The following is a 22,199-nucleotide window of genomic DNA, read 5'->3' as shown; positions in this document are numbered from 1 at the left end:
CTGCCAAACTCATTCCACGAGACCACCATCACTCTGACACCAAAACCAGACAAAGATGTCACAAAAAAAGAAAACTACAGGCCAATATCACTGATGAACATAGATGCAAAAATCCTCAACAAAATGCTAGCAAACAAAATCCAACACATTAAAAGATCATACACCATGATCAAGTGGGGCTTTTCCCAGGAATGCAAGGATTCTTCAATATATGCAAATCAATCAATGGGATACACCATATTAACAAACTGAAGGAGAAAAACCATAAGATCATCTCAGCAGATGCAGAAAAATCTTTTGACAAAATTCAACACCTATTTATGATAAAAACTCTCCAGAGTGTAGGCATAGAGGGAACCTACCTCAACACAATAAAGGCCCTATATGACAAACCCACAGCCAACATGGTTCTCAATGGTCAAAAACTGAAACCATTTCCTCTAAGACCAGGAACAAGACATGGTTGCCCACTCTCACTGCTATTATTCAACATAGTTTTGGAAGTTTTAGCTACAGCAATCAGAGAAGAAAAAGAAATAAAAGGAATCCAAATTGAAAAAAAAGAAGTAATAAAACTGTCATTGTTTGCAGATGACATGATACTATACATAGAGAATCCTAAAGATGCTACCAGAAAACTACTAGAGCTAATCAATGAATTTGGCAAAGTAGAAGGATATAAAATTAATGCACAGAAATCTCTTGCATTCCTATACACTAATTATGAAAAATCTGACAGAGAAATTAAGGAAACACTCCCATTTACCACTGCAACAAAAAAAATAAAATACCTAGGAATAAACCTACCTAAGGAGACAAAAGACCTGTATGCAGAAAACTATAAGACACTAATGAAAGAAATTAAAGATGATCCAAACAGATGGAGAGATATACCATATTCTTGGATTGGAAAAATCAACATTGTGAAAATGACTCTAATACCCAAAGCAATCTACAGATTCAATGCAATACCTACCAAACTACCAATGGCATTTTTCACAGAAGTAGAACAAAAAATTTCACAATTTGTATGGAAACAAAAAAGACCCTGAATCACCAAAGCAATCTTGAGAAAGAAACATGGAGCTGGAGCGATCAGGCTCCCTGACTTCCGACTATACTACAAAGCTACAGTAATCAAGACAGTATGGTACTGGCACAAAAATAGAAATATAGATCAATGCAACAGGAAAGAAAGCCCAGAGATAAACCCAGGCACGTATGGTCACCTTATCTTTGATAAAGGAGACAAGAATATACAATGGAGAAAAGACAGCCTCTTCAATAAGTGGTGCTGAGAAAACTGGAGAGCTACATGTAAAAGAATGAAATTAGAACACTCCCTAACATCATATACAAGAATAAACTAAAAATGGATTAAAGACCTAAATGTAAGGTCAGACACTATAAAGCTCTTAGAGGAAAACACAGGCAGAACACTCGATGACTTAAATCACAGCAACATCCTTTTTGACCCACCTCCTAGAGAAATGGAAATAAAAACAAAAATAAACAAATGGGACCTAATGAAACTTAAAAGCTTTTGCACAGCAAAGGAAACCATAAACAAGACGAAAAGACAACCCTCAGAATGGGAGAAAATATTTGCAAATGAAGCAACTGACAAAGGATTAATCTCCAAAATTTACAAGCAGCTCATGCAGCTCAAGATCAAAAAAAAAACAAACAACCCAATCTAAAAATGGGCCAAAGACCTAAGCAGACATTTTTCCAAAGATGATATACAGATTGCACACAAACACATGAAAGGGTGCTCAACATCCCTAATCATTAGAGAAATTCAAATCTAAACTACAATGAGGTATCACCTCACAGCAGTCTGAATGGCCATCATCAAAAAATCTACAAAATATAAATGCTCGATAGGGTGTGGAGAAAAGGAGCCCTCTTGCACTGTTGGTGGGAATGTAAATTGATACAGCCACTTTGGAGAAGAGTATTAGTTCTAAAAATAGAACTATGATATGACCCAGCAATCCCACTACTGGGCATATACCCTGAGAAAAGCATAATTCAAAAAGAGTCATGTATCACAGTGTTCACTGCAGCACTATTATAGTAGCCAGGACATGGAAGCAACCTAAGTGTCCATTGACAGATGAATGGATAAAGAAGATGTGGCACATATGTACAATGGAATATTACTCAGCCATAAAAAGAAATGAAATTGAGTTATTTGTAGTGAGGTAGATGGACATAGAGTCTGTCATACAGAATGAAGTAAGTCGGAAAGAGAAAAACAAATACCGTATGCTAACACATATAAATGGAATCTAAAAAAAAAAAAAAAGGTTCTGATAAACCTAGGGGCAGGACAGGAATAAAGATGCAGACGTAGGGAATGGACCTGAGGACACGGGGAGGGGGACGGGTAAGCTGGGACGAAATGAGAGAGCGGTCTTACATTTCTTACTTTACCCTTTTAAATATGCTTTCCAATTATCTCATTAGAATCAAATGATTAGATCCTTACAAAATATCATATGGGCTAGATGTGTCTGAACATACCCTTATGTTATAGCTGAAAAAACTAAGGCAGAATTGAGAATAGAGTCCAAGATTCCTGTTTCCAAGTCTAGAACATGTTCTCTTACACTCTGATGTCCTTTACAGTTTAACAAAGTGATTAGTGATCTAAGATTTTAATTCTCAAACAAATGGGCTTAATCAGGCATTGCAGGGAAGAGGTTCCATAAACTAGACCAATGTCATTTCTTCCCTGTAGGTGTCTTTGGCCCTCCTATAGGGTTTCTTCTGAGCAATAGGATGCCAGGAATAAACAAAACTATTTGGAGAGAATAAGACAGTCAAATACCACTACAGCATTTCTGAACTTGTTTTCGATAGATTTCAATCACTATGCTCTATAGACTGATGAAATTTAGTGTTCAGTGAAAGATATTACTACCTGACTTGGGCTTCCTATACTTACATCCCTGGTGAGTAAACTAATATCCCTGTGACTCTGGATAGTCCCCATTTGTCTCTCCAGATGCACTTGCCACCTTTCACTGCCCTGTTCTGTGCCAGAAGGCTGACTCCTATGACCTACTGCACCAGGGCTCCCTTTGCCCTCTTGGCCTCAAGCAAGGCTGGGTTCAACCAATGAGTGGCACTGGCAGGAGATAGAGGGTGTGAGGAGAGTAATGTTTCCCCGGCTCTCTCTCGTCCAGGTCATGGTTTGCCAGTGTCTGAGTTCCTCTCTCCCAGGGCCACAGCTCTGGCTCTCCCACTGCTGTAACTCTCTCTCAGAACCTCTGAGAGAGAGGCTCTGGTAGTTGCACTCTCCTCTTCAGATCTAGGAGTGGCAGTTAATTTCTACATAGCAAGACTAGCTACACTGTTTACCCTTAAATACCTTATTATTTCTTCTGGGAGGTGGGCTGAGGAGGAGGTGTAGCCAACAGCCAAATTTGATTACTATACGGATCAGAAAGGATAGAGATGCTCTCACTTGGACATGCTCAATGCATATCTAATAATTACATCTTGGAAAGAGTAGGATGTAAAGGCAACCATCTCAGAAGTTAAAATTTTTATGAGACTTTTTGGGCGTATATGAAACATAAGATATGTAATCAATAAACCTGAAAATTCAATGTTCCTGAAAGGTTGGTCAATATAATAATAGGACTTCATAAGCCCATTATAAATAAGTATACGGTTGGTCAATATAATCTCCCATATCTGAAAATATTTTCAAAGAAAAAATCCTAACATCTTCAAGGCCTAATGCTGGAAGGGGTTTTACCTTCAGTAAGTTATACTGTATGAATGAAGTAGTCATGAGAAAACTAGAAATTTCAGTTAGCTGGAACAGTCATGCTTCATCCAATACTTTTGCCTAGAAGAAGCTGGCAGTGGGCTGTTGCTAGTTACCATTTGGTCAGCAACAGCCTACTTTCTCTATAATATGGTCTCCACATGAAATGGAGTAAAAGAAAAAAACAAACAGGAAAACAATGGAAGGGATGAGGAGATGAGGGTCCAGCAATTAACATAAAGATCAATTAATGCAGGGCTTCCCTGGTGGCACAGTGGTTGAGAATCCACCTGCCAATGCAGGGTACGCGGGTTTGAGCCCTGGTCCGGGAAGATCCCACATGCCGTGGAGCAACTAAGCCCGTGCGCTACAACTACTGAAGCCTGCGCGTCTAGAGCCCGTGCTCCGCAACAAGAGAAGCCACCGCAATGAGAAGCCTGCGCACCGCAACAAAGAGTAGTCCCCGCTCACCACAACAAGAGAAAGCCAGCGTGCAGCAACAAAGACCCAACGCAGACAAAAATAAATAAATAAAATCAATAAATTTTTAAAAGAAAGATCAATTAATGCAGAAAAGCAGTTCAGATAATTCACCAGTTATCCGGGCTTTCTAAGTTCTATTTTTAAAAATTTATAAAATAACGTCCAAATAATTAAAAGATGTGTTCATGAAATGAATTTCCTGGTTTAACTGTCTATATTAGCTGAATAATATTAGCTATATTGGCTGAATAGGCTGAAATTTCTGCTTAGAGGTGGTTGAACTGACCACATAAGGAGGTATCAGTGGTAATTTTACTCAGTTGAATAGAAAACCTTGCATTAAGCCCTATGGTGCAGTGAAAAATGAGAAGTCATGACCTTGAGTTTATAGTCAAGTAGTCATTTATATACCCAAATACTTATAATATTAAGAAAATAGAAATGAGTATATTTAAAGCATTACAGAAGTTCAAAAGAGGGAGAGATTATATCCAGTTTACGTGGGATGTGGCGAGGATCACCAAGAGTTTCATGAAGATGGGCTTTAAGGGATGAGAGGATTTGTACACCCAATAGTTAATGGTCAGCAGAGGTCACAACAAGAGTGGCCGGGCATGAAGGTTCTGCAATCCGAAGACCTCAGCTTGAATCCCAGCTCCCTCACTTACCAGCTGAGTGACTTTGAGCAAATTACTTAACCTCCCAAGCCTTAGTTTCTCCTTCTGTAAAATGGGGGTGGGAATAAGCTACCTATGGGGACTGTTGAGAGGATTAAAAGAGGCAATGCTTGCTGAAGAGCTAATTCCAGGCTCGTAGTTAGTGCTCCATAAATAGAGTTATTGTTAATCAACAGTGGAGCTTCCATTTCCCTTCTATCATGTTTACATTTTTTAAAACTTGATACCCTAAAGAGGTATCTCAAAGGTTCCTCATTTTTTTCACTCAGGTGAAAAAGATCTTTTGAACTAAATTTGCAACAGCCTAAAGCTATGTTTTAGGAAAGAAAACAGAATTTATCATTAATATGTGAAACCACTGTTCAGCCGCTGAAACAACCAATTAATAAGAAACTCTTGGAATTAAAGAAAATACACATTTTTTATGCCAGGAAAACATCTTTACTATTTTAATCCTAAAAATAAACAAATAAATTTAGCCTGAATGCCTGTGAATGATCGGAAACCCAAGTTTCTCCTAAAATATTAGAAATCCAACCCACTCTTTTATGACTAAACTGTTTCTGTGATTCAAATTCCACTTTCCAAAACAATGTGGTTAAATGCAAACTACCCTTAAAATAAGTGACTAAAGTAGCAAGTAGTGGACCTCAAGGATCTTGTTGACTTTCCATAAAACAACTTAAAACTATTTCAGAGGAAAGCTTCATATGACTCTTCAACACTATACGAAACATGAAACACTAACTTCCAAATTAAGCCTGCCTTGTAAATAAATGGGTGACCCAAACCTCAGGAACCAAAATAAATTGGTCAGATTAGTAAACATTTAGATTATGGGCTGGGAAAAAATTGAGTTAACCTTAAATTACCTCCCCATGATTCTGTAGGAACTGTACTTTTCTATAATCTATCCTCATGTTCAAAGCAGCAAATGCAATTTGTCACTGTGTTTCTTATGATCATGTGTCTGTCAGGAAGAGGGGCTGAAACAGCAAATGTTTCCTGCTTCAAACACAAAATCGATTCAGGTTCTGGACTAGTGAACATGGTTGTGGGCTTGAGGGAATTTTTAAAACACTATGTGCAAAGTTGAAATGAGATTTCATGAAACTCCTTTGTAATTCTAGTGTTGGAGTGGAAGCAACATCTACCTTTTAAGCAAATCTCAGCAATTCAATCACAGGACTATAGACCCATGTCGGTCATCGCTGGCTTATCAGGGAATAAGCATATTCACCACTGAATCTTCTACATACATGAAATTAATCCCTTCTGAGACCAAACACTTTTAAATATATTTATTTCAATGGAAATCATTCTAAAATAAAATTAAAAATGAAGTTCAGTGAAAATAAGTTATTAAATATCATTACATTAATATTTTATATATAATAGCAGTATAGTACAATGCATTCTTTTTTATATATAAATTTATTTATTTTGGCTGCATTGGGTCTTCGTTGCAGTGTGTGGGCACGGGCTCCAGGCACATGGGCTCAGTAGTTGTGGCTCACGGCCTCCAGAGCACAGGCCCAGCAGTTGTGGCTCACGGGTCTTGTTGCTCTGTGGCATGTGGGATCCTCCCGGACCAGGGATCAAACCCGTGTCCCCTGCATTGGCAGGTGGATTCTTAACCACTGCACCACCAGGGAAGTCCCAGTGCAATGCATTCTTAAATATAACTCCCAGTATAATTTTTTGTTTGGTTTTTCATCTCTTCTCTTCAAAGAGAAGCAATCAGCTCTCCTTTCTTATATCATGAGAAGGCAGAGCAAGATCTGAATGAACAAAGATGGAGAAAGAGGAGTCCTGGCAGAAAGGATGAAAAACACAGAAATAGAAAAGCACTATCCAGCCATTGAAAATGGCACGGAATTTAATTAGAATGGAGCTGAGGCCATGCGAAAGCAGTAGATACTACGCTGGAATAAAATTGAACTTTTCCACCTAAGACTCAGTATGACTCAGAATCAGGGCCGGCTTCTTGGGCATGTGACCAGGGCAGTCGCACAGGCGCTCCCTGCTTGAGGTTTAATGCTGTGCTGTGTGAAATTCTCAATAATTTTATCTTTGAACTTGTGCTTTGTAAATGAAGTCCAACAGAACAATAGTGTATGAGTCCAGAGCTTGGAGCCTTGGCTCACACTCAGTCTCCCCTCCCACTGCCTGCCCAGGACTGGTTCTTGGCCATGGATTCCTGCTCCCTGGTACCCCAGGCCCCACCCAGCCTACCCCCTTGTCAGCCCTTTCCTAAGACCAGGAGCCACAAGCAGGTCAAAACTGTTGAGAGTGAGGCCCAACTGATCTGCCATTGCCCTCTGCTCCTGGCTGGGGCCTGGGTGGGAGTGGGGGGAGGGTCAGGCGCATGCCCCATGCCGTCATGAAGAGGAGCAAGGCTGTGGTCATCCCCACCCAGAGCTCGCAGCACTATGGCACATTCAGCAGGCAACTCAGCAAGGGCCTCTCACTCACACCCAATCCAGGTACTGAGAATTTCTCAGCATGGAGGTTAAAATCACTTGGGGGTCACACATCTGCTGTGGGTTGGAGGAGCAGAACCTTGGGAAGGGAAAATTGACTTTTCCACCTCCAGCCAGGCTCCTGCTTAATCATTTTTCACTGAGCTCCACAAATTATGTAGCTGGCTCTACTTAGAATCTCTACTCATCCAAAATAGGAAGAACTATTTTTAACGATGTCTTTACCCTTCTCCATATTTCTCAGGTGTAGAATCTCTGAGTCATCACTGACTTCCCTCCCTCCTTGCCCAAATTCACACCTGCAGGACAACCCCATCTGTCCTCTGCTATCTATTCCTACTGTTCGTGCTTTAGTTCAGTAGTTCATCTGGCTCCACCAGTCCATCATAATAGAGTCCTAATTATTTTCACAGCTTTGAGTCTCCCCTTGTTCAATCCATTTAGCCACTGCCACCAGGTTACCCAAAACCCCACTCTGACCATGCTAAAAGGTTTTCAAGGGCTCCCTGTGGCTTACTGTTAGTGAAGCTCGAATTCTTTAGTCAGGTACTCAAGGTTCTTTCTTCTTTTGCCCCCATCCTATTTTTGCATACCCATTCTATAGCATATGCAATACTTTGGCCAAATTAAACCACTCACTATCCCCTATACATATTTTGGGTTGCTCATTATTGTGTTTCTGCTAAAGCCATTTTGCTGTACCTGGATGCCTTCCCCTACTCCACAGCTATCTCCAACAGTGAAACCTAACTCTCTTCCCAGCTTGACTGACACCTCCTCCATGAAGTCTTCTATAATGATCCAAGTCACAATGTGACTCCATTTTCCTCTGTGACTAATGCCACTTAGTTTGTGTCATTTATTTATCAATTTATCAATAGTACAGCTTGACATTAGTTGTTTGTGAACAGTACAAAACCTTGTACTTGGAAGAACTTGGAAGTACCTAGAAGGCAAGAAGCATGTCCTCTTAGTTTTGTACACCCATAGGGCCCCTACCCGGGGCTTAGGTATAATGGGCACTCAATGTATAGTGTATGTTTGTTGGAAATGATGAATAAATGAATCTGTTGTGCAAATAGATCAGGCTTTCTGAAAGCCTGGCACACCTACATAACCCTTCTGCGTCATCCCCTTTCCTCCTCTCAGCTCACCTAACAAAACATCCTGGCTGCTTTTCAAACCAAAAGCCCATCAAACACCTGTATCATCATTATCAACGCTAACAAAAATATCATCTCACACTTTTTATTAATGTTTAAAGTTCTGTATTCTGAATGCTTAGAATAACCTCAAAGAGAACACCTGTTACTTGAGTGCTCTTATTTTCAACCTCTTGAGGGCTATTTTTTCATTACTATATTAAAGTGGGTTGTTTAATAACTTATAACAGGGAAAAAAGGTAGATTGCAGTCACTATGATACTGGATACGTAGAATAAATTTTTTTTCACTTGCAATTCTTTATTTGTCTCCTAATTTCAAGTCTGATTTTTAGGACTAATTGAGGAAAGTGATGAAAAATAATGAAATAAACTGTGAAGGTTTTTTTGCTGTCAAAACTTTTATTCGACTTTAGTAGTTCATTAGTCTACTCTTGACTTCGGGATGCCATGTTTATTATAATTTTGTAAGTGTTTTCAATGCCTTTCTCTCACCCATATTCTGAACCTCTAAGAGGATCATCAATCTTATTTATCAAATAATTAAATTTTTAAACTCCATGTGATAAGTTCTTCAAAGTTCATCTCCTGAAGAAAAAAAAGCACACTAGTTGATCCTGAGCAAGAAACACCTTAAAAATATAGTAGTTAATAAAGAATCAGGGAGGATGGTTACATTTTTACATGGAAACTTCAAGATGTTTATGTATACTCTCAGAATTACAACAATATTGTGATAAAAGAACATGCATTTGGAAGGCCGTCAATTTTCATTAAGAGAAATCTATAACAGCAGGAAATGGAGAGGAGAAGGGAAAACACTAGAACTTGGGAAGGATGAAACATTAATACAACTCTATAAAAAGTTTTATATTGCATGAGTTCTAAAAGGAACAAAATGTAGAACTTTTGATAGGATAGTATATGGTCAAGTATTATCAATCACATTTAGAGGAATCTTAAGCAGAAGGTGGAAGAGTAGCTATTTCTATATTCCTTGAATGTAAAGTTGGTTCTAAAATATTTAACTTAAGGGTGGAGTATTGCTTAGGGAAAGATAAGGCTGGTCAGGATGTGCTGAGTTCATATCTCAGCCCCAGATAAGGAGAAAAAAATGGAAAATTAGACAAAGAGAAAGAAAAAGAATACTAGCAAACTAGATATCACCATGGTCATCATAAACTGTTACCATTTCTTGAATAATTAAAGTGTGCCAGGTACTGTTTTGGGGGCTTTAATGCAATATATCTCATTTTATTTTCAAAACAATAATCTTGACCACAGAGGTGTTATTATTCCAATTTTGCATATGAGTAAATTGAGACTCAGAGATCAAGAAATTTTCCCAGGGTCACAGTAATGGTGACTGGTGTACCATAATAAAGAAAAAAAAGTAATTTTATTGAAGAAAAGTAGTGAAGTAAAAATGAAGAAAAACACACCAGGTTAAAAATACAGACATATATGGTAGAAGATAATGGAGACAGGAAAGAGAAACTTTCTAAGCAGATCAAAATGAAGACAAAGACTGAACCAAGATCTTCAACTCTATAACACACTTCCCCTCCCTGCCTTTTGCCAGTCCTCCCAACAACCTAGTCTTTACAGCCATCATTACTACCCTGGGGGGATAAAAGAAGAACTCTCCATTCCCAAAGTCAGCTCCCAAATATTAAAAGGCAACTTTCCTTTACCCTCTGTCTTCAGAGTAGAGTAGGGCCCTGAAGAAACATCAGCAGCTGAAAACCTGATTTTCTATGCCTGTGGTAACACCTCTAGCTGCAATTCTAGGAAGCAGGAAGACAAGTTAACTGCTGAGGAAGCTGAGAATTATGCTCTTGAAGAAAAGACAGTATATGAACAGTATTAAATAAAAGTTAGGAGCTGACAGAGGGGAATAAGAAACAAAAGCTATAGAAATGGAGAAAATCAGTTGGGGAAGAATAAGAAGAGTAAGGGCAATAAAGAGAAAAGAGTGCAATTCTGGGCTATAACAAGCCATTCTACTAGGAAGGGATTTTTTTTTAGCCCAAGTACACAATAAGGATGTGGAAATAATGAGAAAGAGAAGAATTTGTGATTGCTCAACTTTTTAAAGAATCTTCAACATATCAATTATTAAATGCTTTTATTTCTTCCCATGGCTTTCTAGGGTTATACAGAAATAGACACTTATTAAAGATCACTCACTGCTTGCTTGTCCTAAACCCATCAAAGTCTTTAGGAAGGATATAGTGAATAATGCATCTAATAAATAAAAAAGTAAATAAAATGGTATTTTGATAGGCATTCCTTAATATTAAAGCGTTATATTGATAGACATCTCACAGAAACATGGAACTTGGTTTCAGTACAAGCTCGTCAATTTTCTACATAATATTGCCAACTTTCAGATGAAATAGAGAAAATTTTACCTTTAGTGTCCTTCCCACCACTTTTGCTATTCTGAGCAACAGCAACAAACTCTAGAGAAACATGCAGCTTTATTAGACAACTGGAAGAAGAGCTCATCAAATGACTACAAAACTTGCATGACCAAGGATAAGAACTTTCCACTATTATGAACACGAAAGAAGTCCCATAGAAAGTGGCATCCAGTTTCATTATGCTCAGTGAATAGATACTGAAGAAATTAGAACAGACTGGCTTTCAGATTCGGGATCTAATAGCAAGTTCAAATCACTGTGAAAATTAAAGGCAGACGACAGCATGTTGGGTTTCCTTTTCCCCCTGAAACTAGCATGTTCACCCTGCTCATTGCCTTTGGAATTGCTAGAAAATTATCCATTTTTTGTTTGTTTCACAAACTAAAAACCTACTTGCTCAGTCCTGTCAAAAGATGACTGCAGATAATGCTGGATTCAAGCCTAAATAACCCCTCAATTTGTCCAGCCTCTCTCAGCTCAACAACAGAAACAGTTAAAATAGATGCTAAAAAGGCATAAATGGGTCAGAGGCCCATTCTTCCCCTGACTTTCCTCCTCTTTTCCTCGTCTTCCTTACCTTGGAACTCATGATCTCTCCCCAATCTTGAATGAGAATGAAATGCATTACGGTCCCAAAATGACATCAGAGACACCAACATGCCCATTTTCTTCAGACTAACACTGGAATTCTGGAGTAGACATCTTTTTCTAGCACCTAACAAATGCATTCTAAAACCATTCTGTGATATTCTTAAAGACAAGGTATCTTGACAGAGAAACACGAGGTATTATTGGGTACAAAACGTAGCCCCTGTGATATATGAATATTCCACAAGCCACTGTGTGTTAGGAAAAGACCATTAGATCAAAGATAGTATAGTAACATTCTAACTAGTCTAAACTCAGAAGGAATTTAAATAGCAAAATTCATATTGTAAAGAGTCTACATTAATGTGTTCCTGGATGCCAAAGGGTAACAGAAGGTTTGGTTCCCAGACCAATGGGGCTCTGGAAGGGGACAATGCAAAGTCCTACCTGGTAGGCATCAGGAATGTTGACCGTCTCTCCATGCTCCCCGACATAGCCAATGATGCCTTTGCCCCAGGGGACCTGCACCTCATTTGAGTTTTCTGTGCAGCTGCAGGGCAGCAGTGGGGTTCCTGCGTGCACGTCAAAGAATTTGGAGACCAAGCTCTTCTTGCCAGCAGCTGCCCCTTCCACCAGGAAGAGAGAGCAGCGGTCAGCGTCCACCATGAGACAGACAAAGATGAGGATCTTGTAGCTCAGACTGGTAAGGTCAAGGTCATTGGATACATCCTTGACCAGTTCCAGGAAGAACTGACGCTCATTATGCTTTTTGAGGTGGCACTTGTAGTCCATGGCGGTAGGGGGGTACTGAGGCACATTCACCCGCGATTCCAGCAGTGCACTGAGAATGTGAGCAGTGGTGGGGGGCAGGGAGCTGGCCTTCCGGAGAAGTGCCCTCCGCCGCACACTGCTCAGGGGCTCCTGGGCCCGGGAGGTCACTTGTTCATCGTAGGTCCTATTCACGTGGATGGCCTTGGAGCGGGCAAAACTCTTCCTTAGCTCTTTCTGAGAAGCTCTCCGCTGCAGGCTCCCATCGCTGCGGCTGCCACTGCCCCAGCTGGGATTCAGGGGAACCCCCCCTGAGTCCCCACCACCCGGAGTGTGCTGGCTGCTAGCAGAGACATTTGGTCCGGTGCCATCACCAACGCTGCTGCTACTACCTCTGCCACCGCCGTGAGCCACGCCGCTTGTGCCAGCCACTAAAGCCCCCTGACTTTGACTGTGTCTCTGCAGCCACTTCTCCACCATCTCCTGCTTTCCCTTCCGCATCAAGTAATCTTCAAGCAACTCTGGGTGCCTGTCCAGGAAAGTTTCCACCTCCCCAAAGTCCAGGCGGGAGGCTGTCATGGTCCCAGACACAGCTTTCTCTGCCTCTCTACACTTGGACCAAATGTTTCCCTGCCCCAGCCGTCTAGCCGGCCCTGCACATGACACCCCACCGGTATTCCCAGCTCCAGGCCGAGATTCTGCGGAGCAGTGGAATCCTAAGGGGCTGGGAAGCGCCCCTCCGTTCGGGCTCAGCGGCTGGCACGAACCCCACCCCCGGTCCTTCTACTTCTGCGCCGCACAGGTGCCCCCACAGAGCTGCTGCCGCTCGTTCTGAAAACCCCGAGCTACCGCTGCTCTTGCTCTGGCTGCCGCCGCCGCCGCTACCGCTGTCGCTGTAACAGGATGAGTGGACCACTGTGAAAGGGAGGTAGGGCAGGACACGCCCCTGAGTGAGGCACGGATCCCGGAGAGAGGAGGAGAGAGGTGGGAGGAGGGAGACGCGAGCGCCAGACCAGCCGAAGTCCGCGGCCAGGATGCCAGGCGGTTCCTGGAAGAGTCTCTGGACTGCCGGCCGGAATCGGCGCCTGGGAACACGGCCGACTCCTGATCGGAACACGATTAGAGGGGGAGACGCACTTTACTGCTTCCCCCTCCTTCCTTCCTTACCTCCCCAGCCCTCCCTATTCCCCGCCCCTTAATCCTCCAGCGTTTCACAGAGGCCCCGCGGGAGCCCAGGTACTAGGAAGTGTTTGTGTTGTGCATGGATCAGACCCAGAAGCTGACTCGGAGGAAATAATGATGCTGAGAGACAGGGGTATTATTTTTCTGGGATGTGACTGTGGATTCTTGGCTCCTAGGATTCCTGGGACTGCCTACTAATACTGCCCAGCTCCTTGTGGGCGTTCAGTAAATAGTAACAGAACTAGATTTATGAAAATTACTAAATGAAGTTCCCCATCTGAGCAATTCATGACTTGAACCAAATTCATGGTCCTGGAGTTGGGGACGGGAGGGTGGTACATGGAATGAGGGTGTAAAACACAGGTCCTTGGATTAGGGACCCTGCCTAGCAGGAGCACATAGTAAAGTGGACTTGAGGGCCTCAGGGCTTCCTTCCAAGCCAGTCCTGCATACGGGGTGGTTACTCTTCTTTTCATGAATGACTTGCCATCTCTTTCTTTCTTCACTCAGTCTGGCTTCCTTTACTTTCAATATCTTAGGGCTGTGGGTAAAGATTCTCCTCTGTGGGAGCTTTTCTTTCCCAAGCCCTAGGGATGCTCCAGACCTGGCAAGTCTCAGCTAGTTAGGCTAAGAATAACCAGGTCTCCCTTAGGCCTTTTCCAACTTAGTGGCTAAGCTTAGGTGATTTGCCAGGAAAGAGAAGCAGGCTGATCACACTTTCTTGAAGCCCAAGGGTCTCCTCTTTTGTGAGAAACAAAAGCAGATGGAGAACCATCCAGTTCCCTGGGACAGCACGACAATCTAGAAGTGCTCTTACAGAACGCCAGTGACGGGACTTCCCTGGTGGTGCAGTGGTTAAGAATCCACCTGCCAATGAAGGGGACACAGGTTCGGTTGGGGAAGATCCCACATGCCGCAGAGCAACTAAGTCCATGCGCCACAACTACTGAGGCTGCACTCTAGAGCCCGTGAGCCACAACTACTGAGCCTGTGTACCACAACTACTGAAGCCCGCGTGCCTAGAGCCCGTGCTCCGCAACAAAAGACACCACAATGAGAAGCCCGCATACCGCAACGAAGAGTAGCCCCCGCTCACCGCAACTAGAGAAAGCCCACGCACGGCAACAAAGACCCAGTGCAGCCAAAAATAAACAATAATTGATTAATTTAAATAAATAAACTGCATTTACAAAAAAAAAAAAAAGAATGCCAGTGACGAGGGTAATAGAAAAGCTGCAGAGGAGGCAGGTAGCAAGTTTTATGGGGCTTCCATGTGGCAGGACACACAGGTGACTTATGCAGTAAGTAAAGCTTACTCCAGACGATGTCCTCACCAAGATGTATTGAACACTTGCTATGTGTTGATCACTTTAAATTAACATGTTAATTTAATCCTCACAACAGATTTATGAGGTAGGGACTCTTATTATCCTGTTTTAAAGATAGGAAACTCTGAGTAACCTACCCAGCGCACACAGTGAGCTGCTGCCAGAGCTGGGATGTGGGTCCACTGAGACTGGCCCCAGAGTGAGGTGCACGCTCAGCCACATCACTGGATTGTCTCCCACCTGTGTCAGTTGAGCCCTAGCTCTACTGGGATTCGGGCCAGTAACAGAGATGCAGGGACTGGGGCATAATGTTCTCTAAACATTCCTTTGACAGCAGCAGGAGGAGCAGAGAGGGAGAAGAGAGGCACTTGTTTGAAAATTCCAAATTTCCCAGCTTAGTAGTGTGATTAAGGGCATGGTCTTGGCACTGGCAATGCAACTGTGAACAAAAGATTCTGCCTTCACGGAGCTTACAGTGTGGTGGGGAGACAGCCAGTAAACAAATAAAGTAAATACAGCTGACCCTTGAACAACAGGGGTTTGAACTGCAGGTCCCCTAATACATGGATATTTTTCAGCAGCAAATACTACAGTACGACATGATCCGGGGTTGGTTGAATCCATGAATGCAGAACCACTGATACAGAGAGCCAACTATAAGTTATAGGCGGATTTTCAACTTTGCAGGGGTCGGCACCCCTAACTCCTACTTTGTTCAAGGGTCAACTGTATACAGAATAAGAGAATGCCAGTGATAAGTGCTATGAAGAAAAACAAAACTTGGCAAAGTATTAAATAAAGTGATGAGGTGGTAGAAAGGCCTTTCTGAGGAGGGAATACCTGAGCGGAGATCTGGTAGAAATGAGGGAATGAGCTATGTTAATATCCGTGGAAAAGAGTGTAACAGTTAGAGGAAATGTGCTGAAGTTGTGAGATGTAATGTGTTTGGAGTACTTAAGAAACAGTAAGGGGACCAGCTAGGAGACACTGAACCAAGCACAGAATATTGGTAGTTTGGAGCTGCAGGCTGCTAAGGAGATGAGTTGTGATCAAGAATTAAATGAGAAAAAACAGCTTAGCACAGTGCCTGGTACACATAAAGTGCTCAATAAATGTTCCCTGTTGTATTACTTTTATTATCATTATTATTATCCTAAAGTAATAGTGTGTGGCCACATCTCTGGTAACTTGGGTGACCCATCAGTAAAGATGGTCAGAGCGGTATGCTGGAGTTGGCTTATAGGGGCTCACAAGAGCCTGTTTTAGCATCTCTTTCCAACTCCATGTTCAGTGACATCATGTAGCTTGCAATCAGCCATGATGGGGGTATTTACACCAAGGAAATCAACAAATGCTATGAAGAAGGACTTTTTTTCCCAGATTGCTAGTTGTCAAACACCTACCAGAATTCAGAGGAAACAATTCTACTGCCCACCAGTTGATGAATGGATAAATAAAATGTGATGTATCCATATAGTAGAATAAATTTAGATGTAACAAAAATGAATGAAGTACTAATACATGCTACAACTTGAATGAAGCTTGAAATCAGTGTGCAAAGTGAAAGAAGCCACTCACAAAGGACCACATACTGTACAATTTCATTTATATGAAATGTCCAGCATAGGCAAATCCATAGATTAGTGGTTGCCAGAAGATGAGGGCAAGAGGAGATGTACGAAAGTTTGGTGGGGGAGGGGTAACCACTAATGGGTATAAGGCCTGGGGGGGGGTAATTAAATGTTCTAAAATTGAATGTGGTGATGGTTGCACAATTCTGTGAATATACTAAAAACACTGAATTGTACATATTAAATGGGTGAATTGTATGGCATGTGAATTATATCTCATTAAAGCTGTTATAGAAAAAAAAACAAAAGCCATTTACAAAAGCACATGACTGGTCAGAACAGAGCAGCACTGCTGTGCAAGGAGGCAAGAAAAGCAATGAGCATCCTCAAGGAAGGGAGAGAAGCAGAGCACCCCTGGGCTGCCTGGAAACAGGGCTTAATAAATAGACATTTCCTTAATTCCATCTTCCATGTATTCATTACATAAGCAGATGTTTCACATGTATTATGTTCCAGGCTCTAGGAACAAAAATAAGACCAAGACAAAATCTCTGCCTTTGATTGAGAATCTCATAGTCTACAGTGCCAAGAAGAGCTGGAGTAGAATACTGGGAAGGGTAGGAGAAGGAATTGAGCATTTGCGGCTTGGTTTTGAATTGGCTATAGCCTTATTCCCTGCTTGGTCCATGAGGCCACTGAAGAAGCCAACTGTTGAGGAAGAAAATGAAAAGGTGACAGAGGGCACAATTAAGATGCTCCAGAGGGCTGTGATGGAGGGCTGCATGATAAGATGTGTGGCGATCTGGCACCAGCTGCCATTTCATTTCCATTCTCCATTTGTAGAATGGTATAGCTATTAGTCATGGTTCCAGCAGGAAACAGAGCACACTCAAAGTAATTCTAAGAGGGTTAATTTAAAAAGGAACTAATTACACAGGTAAACCACGGGGATAGTGAAGGAACTTGGGACTCACAGCAGCAGAGAAATCACCACCCCTAGACCTGATGAGAGCAGGAAGGGAACAGTTACCAGGACCCAGAAGAAGAGAGACTTGTGAGTGACTATTGCCTTCAGAGAAGCAGTAACAACATGTCAAAGGACATGGACAGCTCAAGCTGACCTCAAAGGGTGGGATATCAGGAATAAATACCTTGATTTCATTTTTCTCCCTCCCTCATATCCTGACCAGACCTAGCTAGAAGCTAGAGGTCAGGAGCTTGTTGATGGAATCCATATGTCATCCCTCCTGGGCAGAGAGTAGAATAGGACAAGGGATTTGTGTAAGATCTTCAGGGGCAAATGGAAAATAATTGGCCCAAAATGGAACCTTGAAGGAGTCCCCTTAGGAAATAATGGATGCTATATAACTCCAGAGAATTTTCTGTGTAATTCTGCCCTCTTCTGCTCCCTGCTAATTCCACCAATCTGTCTATAATACACCCTACAACTACATTTGCAGTCAACAAAACCCTCTATGGCACTCACCCTGAAAAGATACAATATTGTGAAGATAGTCAGCTCAAGTAAGAAACTCTGCAGACTCCCTCCCTATCTACACTTCCCCCTTTCCACCAAGTTGTAAATATTGACCAAGTAGCCTCTCATAGGAGAAGATAAAGGGGCCCTCCTATTTGTAGTTTTCAAGAATAACTAGTTTTCAAGAATAATGATCCAAGTATTCATTACTTCATCACTGCCATTATTGAGCAACATGCAAAGCACTGGGTTACTTGCAAGGTAACTTTTGTTATTCCAAAGAAGACCTATTAAATTTTAGTACTGGATGAAACCTTAGAGATAATCTAATACTCCACTTTCATTTCACATATGTGTAAATTGAGATCCAGAGCAGACATCTAACTCCTCCAAAGTTACCTGCCAAGAACGACCTCTGATCTGCTCCTGGTTCCATCCTACCCATACATCCCAGAACTCAATACCAACCTCTTGAAGCCAAAGAAATTCTGTTGCCTAAGCCTGTCTCATAATCATTCCATCTCCTGAAACAGACTTCCATTAATGTGGCCAGTAAACATCATCAGATACGCTGATCCAATTTTCAAAATGAAACATTCACTTCAAAATTAATTAAAATTGGCATAGTATTCTTTTAGGAAATAGGAGTCCACAGGATCAAACAGAAGATGGGTTATTCCCATTCCAAAAAGATGAAAACTTCCACAGAGATGTTTACCTTTATAGAAATTTCATTATCAGAATTGGTCATAGTCTATACCAAATCCAAAACCTGAGGTGCTGTGTTACTCAGGGTTCTCCAGAGGACATAGAACCAATAGGATTATATACAGAGAGAGAAAAGAGAGATAGAGACAGAGATAGGTTTATTAGGAGGAACCGGCTCACATGATTATGGAGGATGAGAAGTCCCATGACCTGCTGTCTGCAAGATGGAAATCCAGGAAAGCCAGTAGCGTAATTCAGTCTGAGTTTGAAGGCCTGAGAGCAAGAGGAGCAAATGATGTACATCCCAGTCCGAGGGCAGGAGAAGATGAGATGAGGTGTCCCAGCTCAAGCAGTTAGGCAGGGGAAAAAGGGTGAATTCCTTCTTCCTCCACCTTTTGTTCTATTCAGGCCTTCAATGGACTGGATGATGCCCACCCACAATGGGAAGAGCTGAGTCCACCAATTCAAATGTTAGTCTCATCCAGAAATATTCTCACAGACACACCCAGAAACAATGTTTAATCTGGGTACTCTATGGCCTACTCAATTTATCACATAAAATTAACCACTACAGGTACCTTACCTGCTTTTAAATTTTGTAAGCACCGTTTTTTCCCATTCTATTTGTGCAGAATCTCTACATGTGCCTGTTTAAATTGTCACTCCCTATCCCAGTAGTGATTTCACCTTAATCCAGTGAAATTTTGTAACCCATAGTAACTCACAAGAGAATGGTAAATATATAAAGTAACTGTGTGGATTAATATACACCAGGAGGGATAAATTAGATTAGCACTGTCCAGCTGGGCATTTGGGATTGAAGTCTGTTTCTTTAACTGCAGAAGAAGAAACTGTGCATGTAAATTCTGAAGCACGCATTTACACGCTACCTAGACAAGTATAGCTGTGTTACAAAGTATAACTGACTTAATTCCTAGTATCACTAATCAAATTAACAGGTTGCCCTCAATAGCTCTTATACTCTTAGCAATAGTCATGTACAACAAATTACAATGGTATACTTTTTGTTTAAAATATTTTAATGTTAAATTTTCTTTTTTACTCCATTTCAATTGTCTTTTTTCCCTCCCCTCACTATTACCATTTTTAGCTATTTCTCCCCAAATTATCTTTGAACAAAATATAGCTCTCATATTTAACTTACAAGGACCTCAGCTTCCTTAGATTTAGTGCTCCCAATACTGTGCTATCCCATATGGTATCCACTAGCCACATGTGGCTAACTAAATTTAAATGTTAATTAATTAAAATTAAATAAAATTATAAATTCAGTTCTTTGGGAAACTACTCACACTTCAAGTGCCCAATAGCCATGTGTGGCTAATGGCTACCATACTGGACTGTGTATATCTTAGAAAGTTCTATTTGGGAGTGCTGCTCTAAGATCATCTGCAGCCCTAAGATTCAGTGTTTATTCACCAGTGTCATTCAATGGCCTCCCAACTGTCAAATATAATGTCCATTTTAATCCTCATCCTAGTTTTATGATAGTGCTCTGTTCGTGAAACTTTTTCTCAACAGCACCATTTCCTGATTCTGTATTACTTGAATGGATTTTAATTACATTCTCTCAAAACAATGAGTAACCATCATTTCTCAGTTTATCTCACTAGTTTTTCTACCTCCTGTGGCCTTCCTTAATTGTTGCAATTACTCATTTAAGGTCCATTCCCATGACTGCATCTCCTGTTTTTATACTCCCCAATCCATATATCATGTTCCAAGGTGATTCCGTTTTCTACCAACAGATGCTATCTTATTTAACTGGGCTGCCATAATGAAATACCATAGACTAGGTGTCTTAAACAACAGAAATTTATTTCCCACAGTTCTGGAGGCCGAAAGTCTGAGGTCAGGTCAGGTACTAGCATGGCTGTGTTCTAGTGAGAGCTCTCTTCTTGGTTTGCAGACGGCTGCCTTCTCCCTGTGTCCTCACATGGCAGAGAGAGAGAGAAAGCTCTCTGGTGTCCCTTTTTATTAAGGCACTAATCTCTTCAAACCAGGGCCTCACCCTCAAGACCTCACCTAACCTTAACTACCGCCCAAAGGCCCCATTTCCAAGTACCATCACATCGGAGGTGAGGGCTTAAACATACGAATTTTGCAGGGACACAAACATTTAGTCCATAACACATGCATAACAAACCACCTCAAAATTTAGTTGCTTAAAACTAAGGGGTGTTTTTTGTTTGTTTGGTTTTTTGCTTATCGCAATTGTGTGGGTTGACCAGTGGTTCTTCTGTGCCACTTGGTATTAGCAGGAATCGCTTCTATGGCTGCATTTAGCTGGCCACTGGAATGCACTGGAACCTCCAAGAAGGCCTCTTACACACATCCAGGACCTCAGTGCTGGTGTTACTCATTTCTCCTCCAGGAGGGCTCTTGCCACAGAAGCCTCCAGTTTTCTCACTGTCTCATCCTCCAGTTCTTCTTCATATGGCTTCTCCCTCCAGAAGGACAACCTGTCCTTCCTTACAGTGTGGCATCTGGGTTCCAAGGGGGAGTGTTTCAAGAAGATAAGCCCAATGTGCAAGAGCTTACCAAGCTTGCATCATACTTAATATCCCACTGGCCAAAGCCAATCATATAGCCAAGCTAAATGCAGAGGAAGGACAAGGATGTGAATCCTTACAGCTGTGGTTCACTGGGAGCCACCAATTTGACAGTCAACCACACAAGCTCTCCCCTGAATCCCCAACCCACATTTACAATTGCTACGAGAAATTTGCTCCTAAATATCTCACAGACACCTCAAATTTATCATCTCCAACATCACTCTCACTCCTCCACACCTTAGGTCATTCAATTCTATATATTTTACTTTAGAAATTTCTCTTTGAAACCAGATTCTCTCCTCCAAACCCACGTGCCTTAATTCAAGCCTTCATTAACTGTCCAGTTCTCTACTGAACAGTATTGTCTTCCACATAACAAGTGTAATAATGGCACAGCCTTACTTATAAACTTTATTTTTAAATAAACTCTTTATTTATAGACGTAAGTCCTTGTCAAAGACATGTAGTGGGTTGAATGGCAGCCTTCCAAAAGACATGTCATCCCAGAACCTGTGAACGTGACCTTATTTAGAAAGAGGGTCTTTGCAGATGTAATTAAGTTAAGGATCTCACGATAAGAGCATCCTGAACTTAGGCCTAAATCCAGTGGCAGTTTTCCTTATAAGATACAGAACAGAAAACAGAGATACATAGAAGAGAAGGCAACGTGAAGACAGAAGCAGAGATTGAAGTAATACATCTACAGGCCAAGGAACATCAAGGATTGCTGGCAGCCACCACAAGCTAAAAGAGACGTGAGAGATGGATTCTCCCTCAGAGCCTCCAGAAAAATAAATAAATAAATAAACCTTTCCCAACACCTTGATTTTGGAGTTCCGGCTTTCAGCACTGTCAGAGAATAATTTCTACTGCTTTAAACCACCAAGTTTGGGGTAATTTGTTATAACAACCCTGGGAAACAAATATTAGATCCTTCATCATTGTATCTCTGTCTTCCATCTCTGTTCTCATCTTCTGCTACTCCC

General features: G+C 41.5%; 1 protein-coding gene across 1 annotated transcript in view; it reads right to left on the bottom strand.

The window, feature by feature from the left end:
• Positions 1-12,950, bottom strand: part of PDE11A (phosphodiesterase 11A) — a 414,214-nt gene extending 401,264 nt beyond the window's left edge. The window contains exon 1 of the mRNA XM_060016528.1: positions 12,051-12,950. Coding sequence (XP_059872511.1) covers positions 12,051-12,950 — 900 coding nt within the window. The remainder of the gene's footprint in view (positions 1-12,050) is intronic.
• Between the last annotated feature and the right edge of the window lie 9,249 nt (positions 12,951-22,199).

This window comes from Delphinus delphis, chromosome 7 (genome assembly GCF_949987515.2).
Source record: "Delphinus delphis chromosome 7, mDelDel1.2, whole genome shotgun sequence".
In the NCBI taxonomy this organism is placed as follows: domain Eukaryota; kingdom Metazoa; phylum Chordata; class Mammalia; order Artiodactyla; family Delphinidae; genus Delphinus; species Delphinus delphis.
Note: the sequence above shows the minus strand (reverse complement) of the source record. Positions and strands in the feature narration are given on the sequence as shown.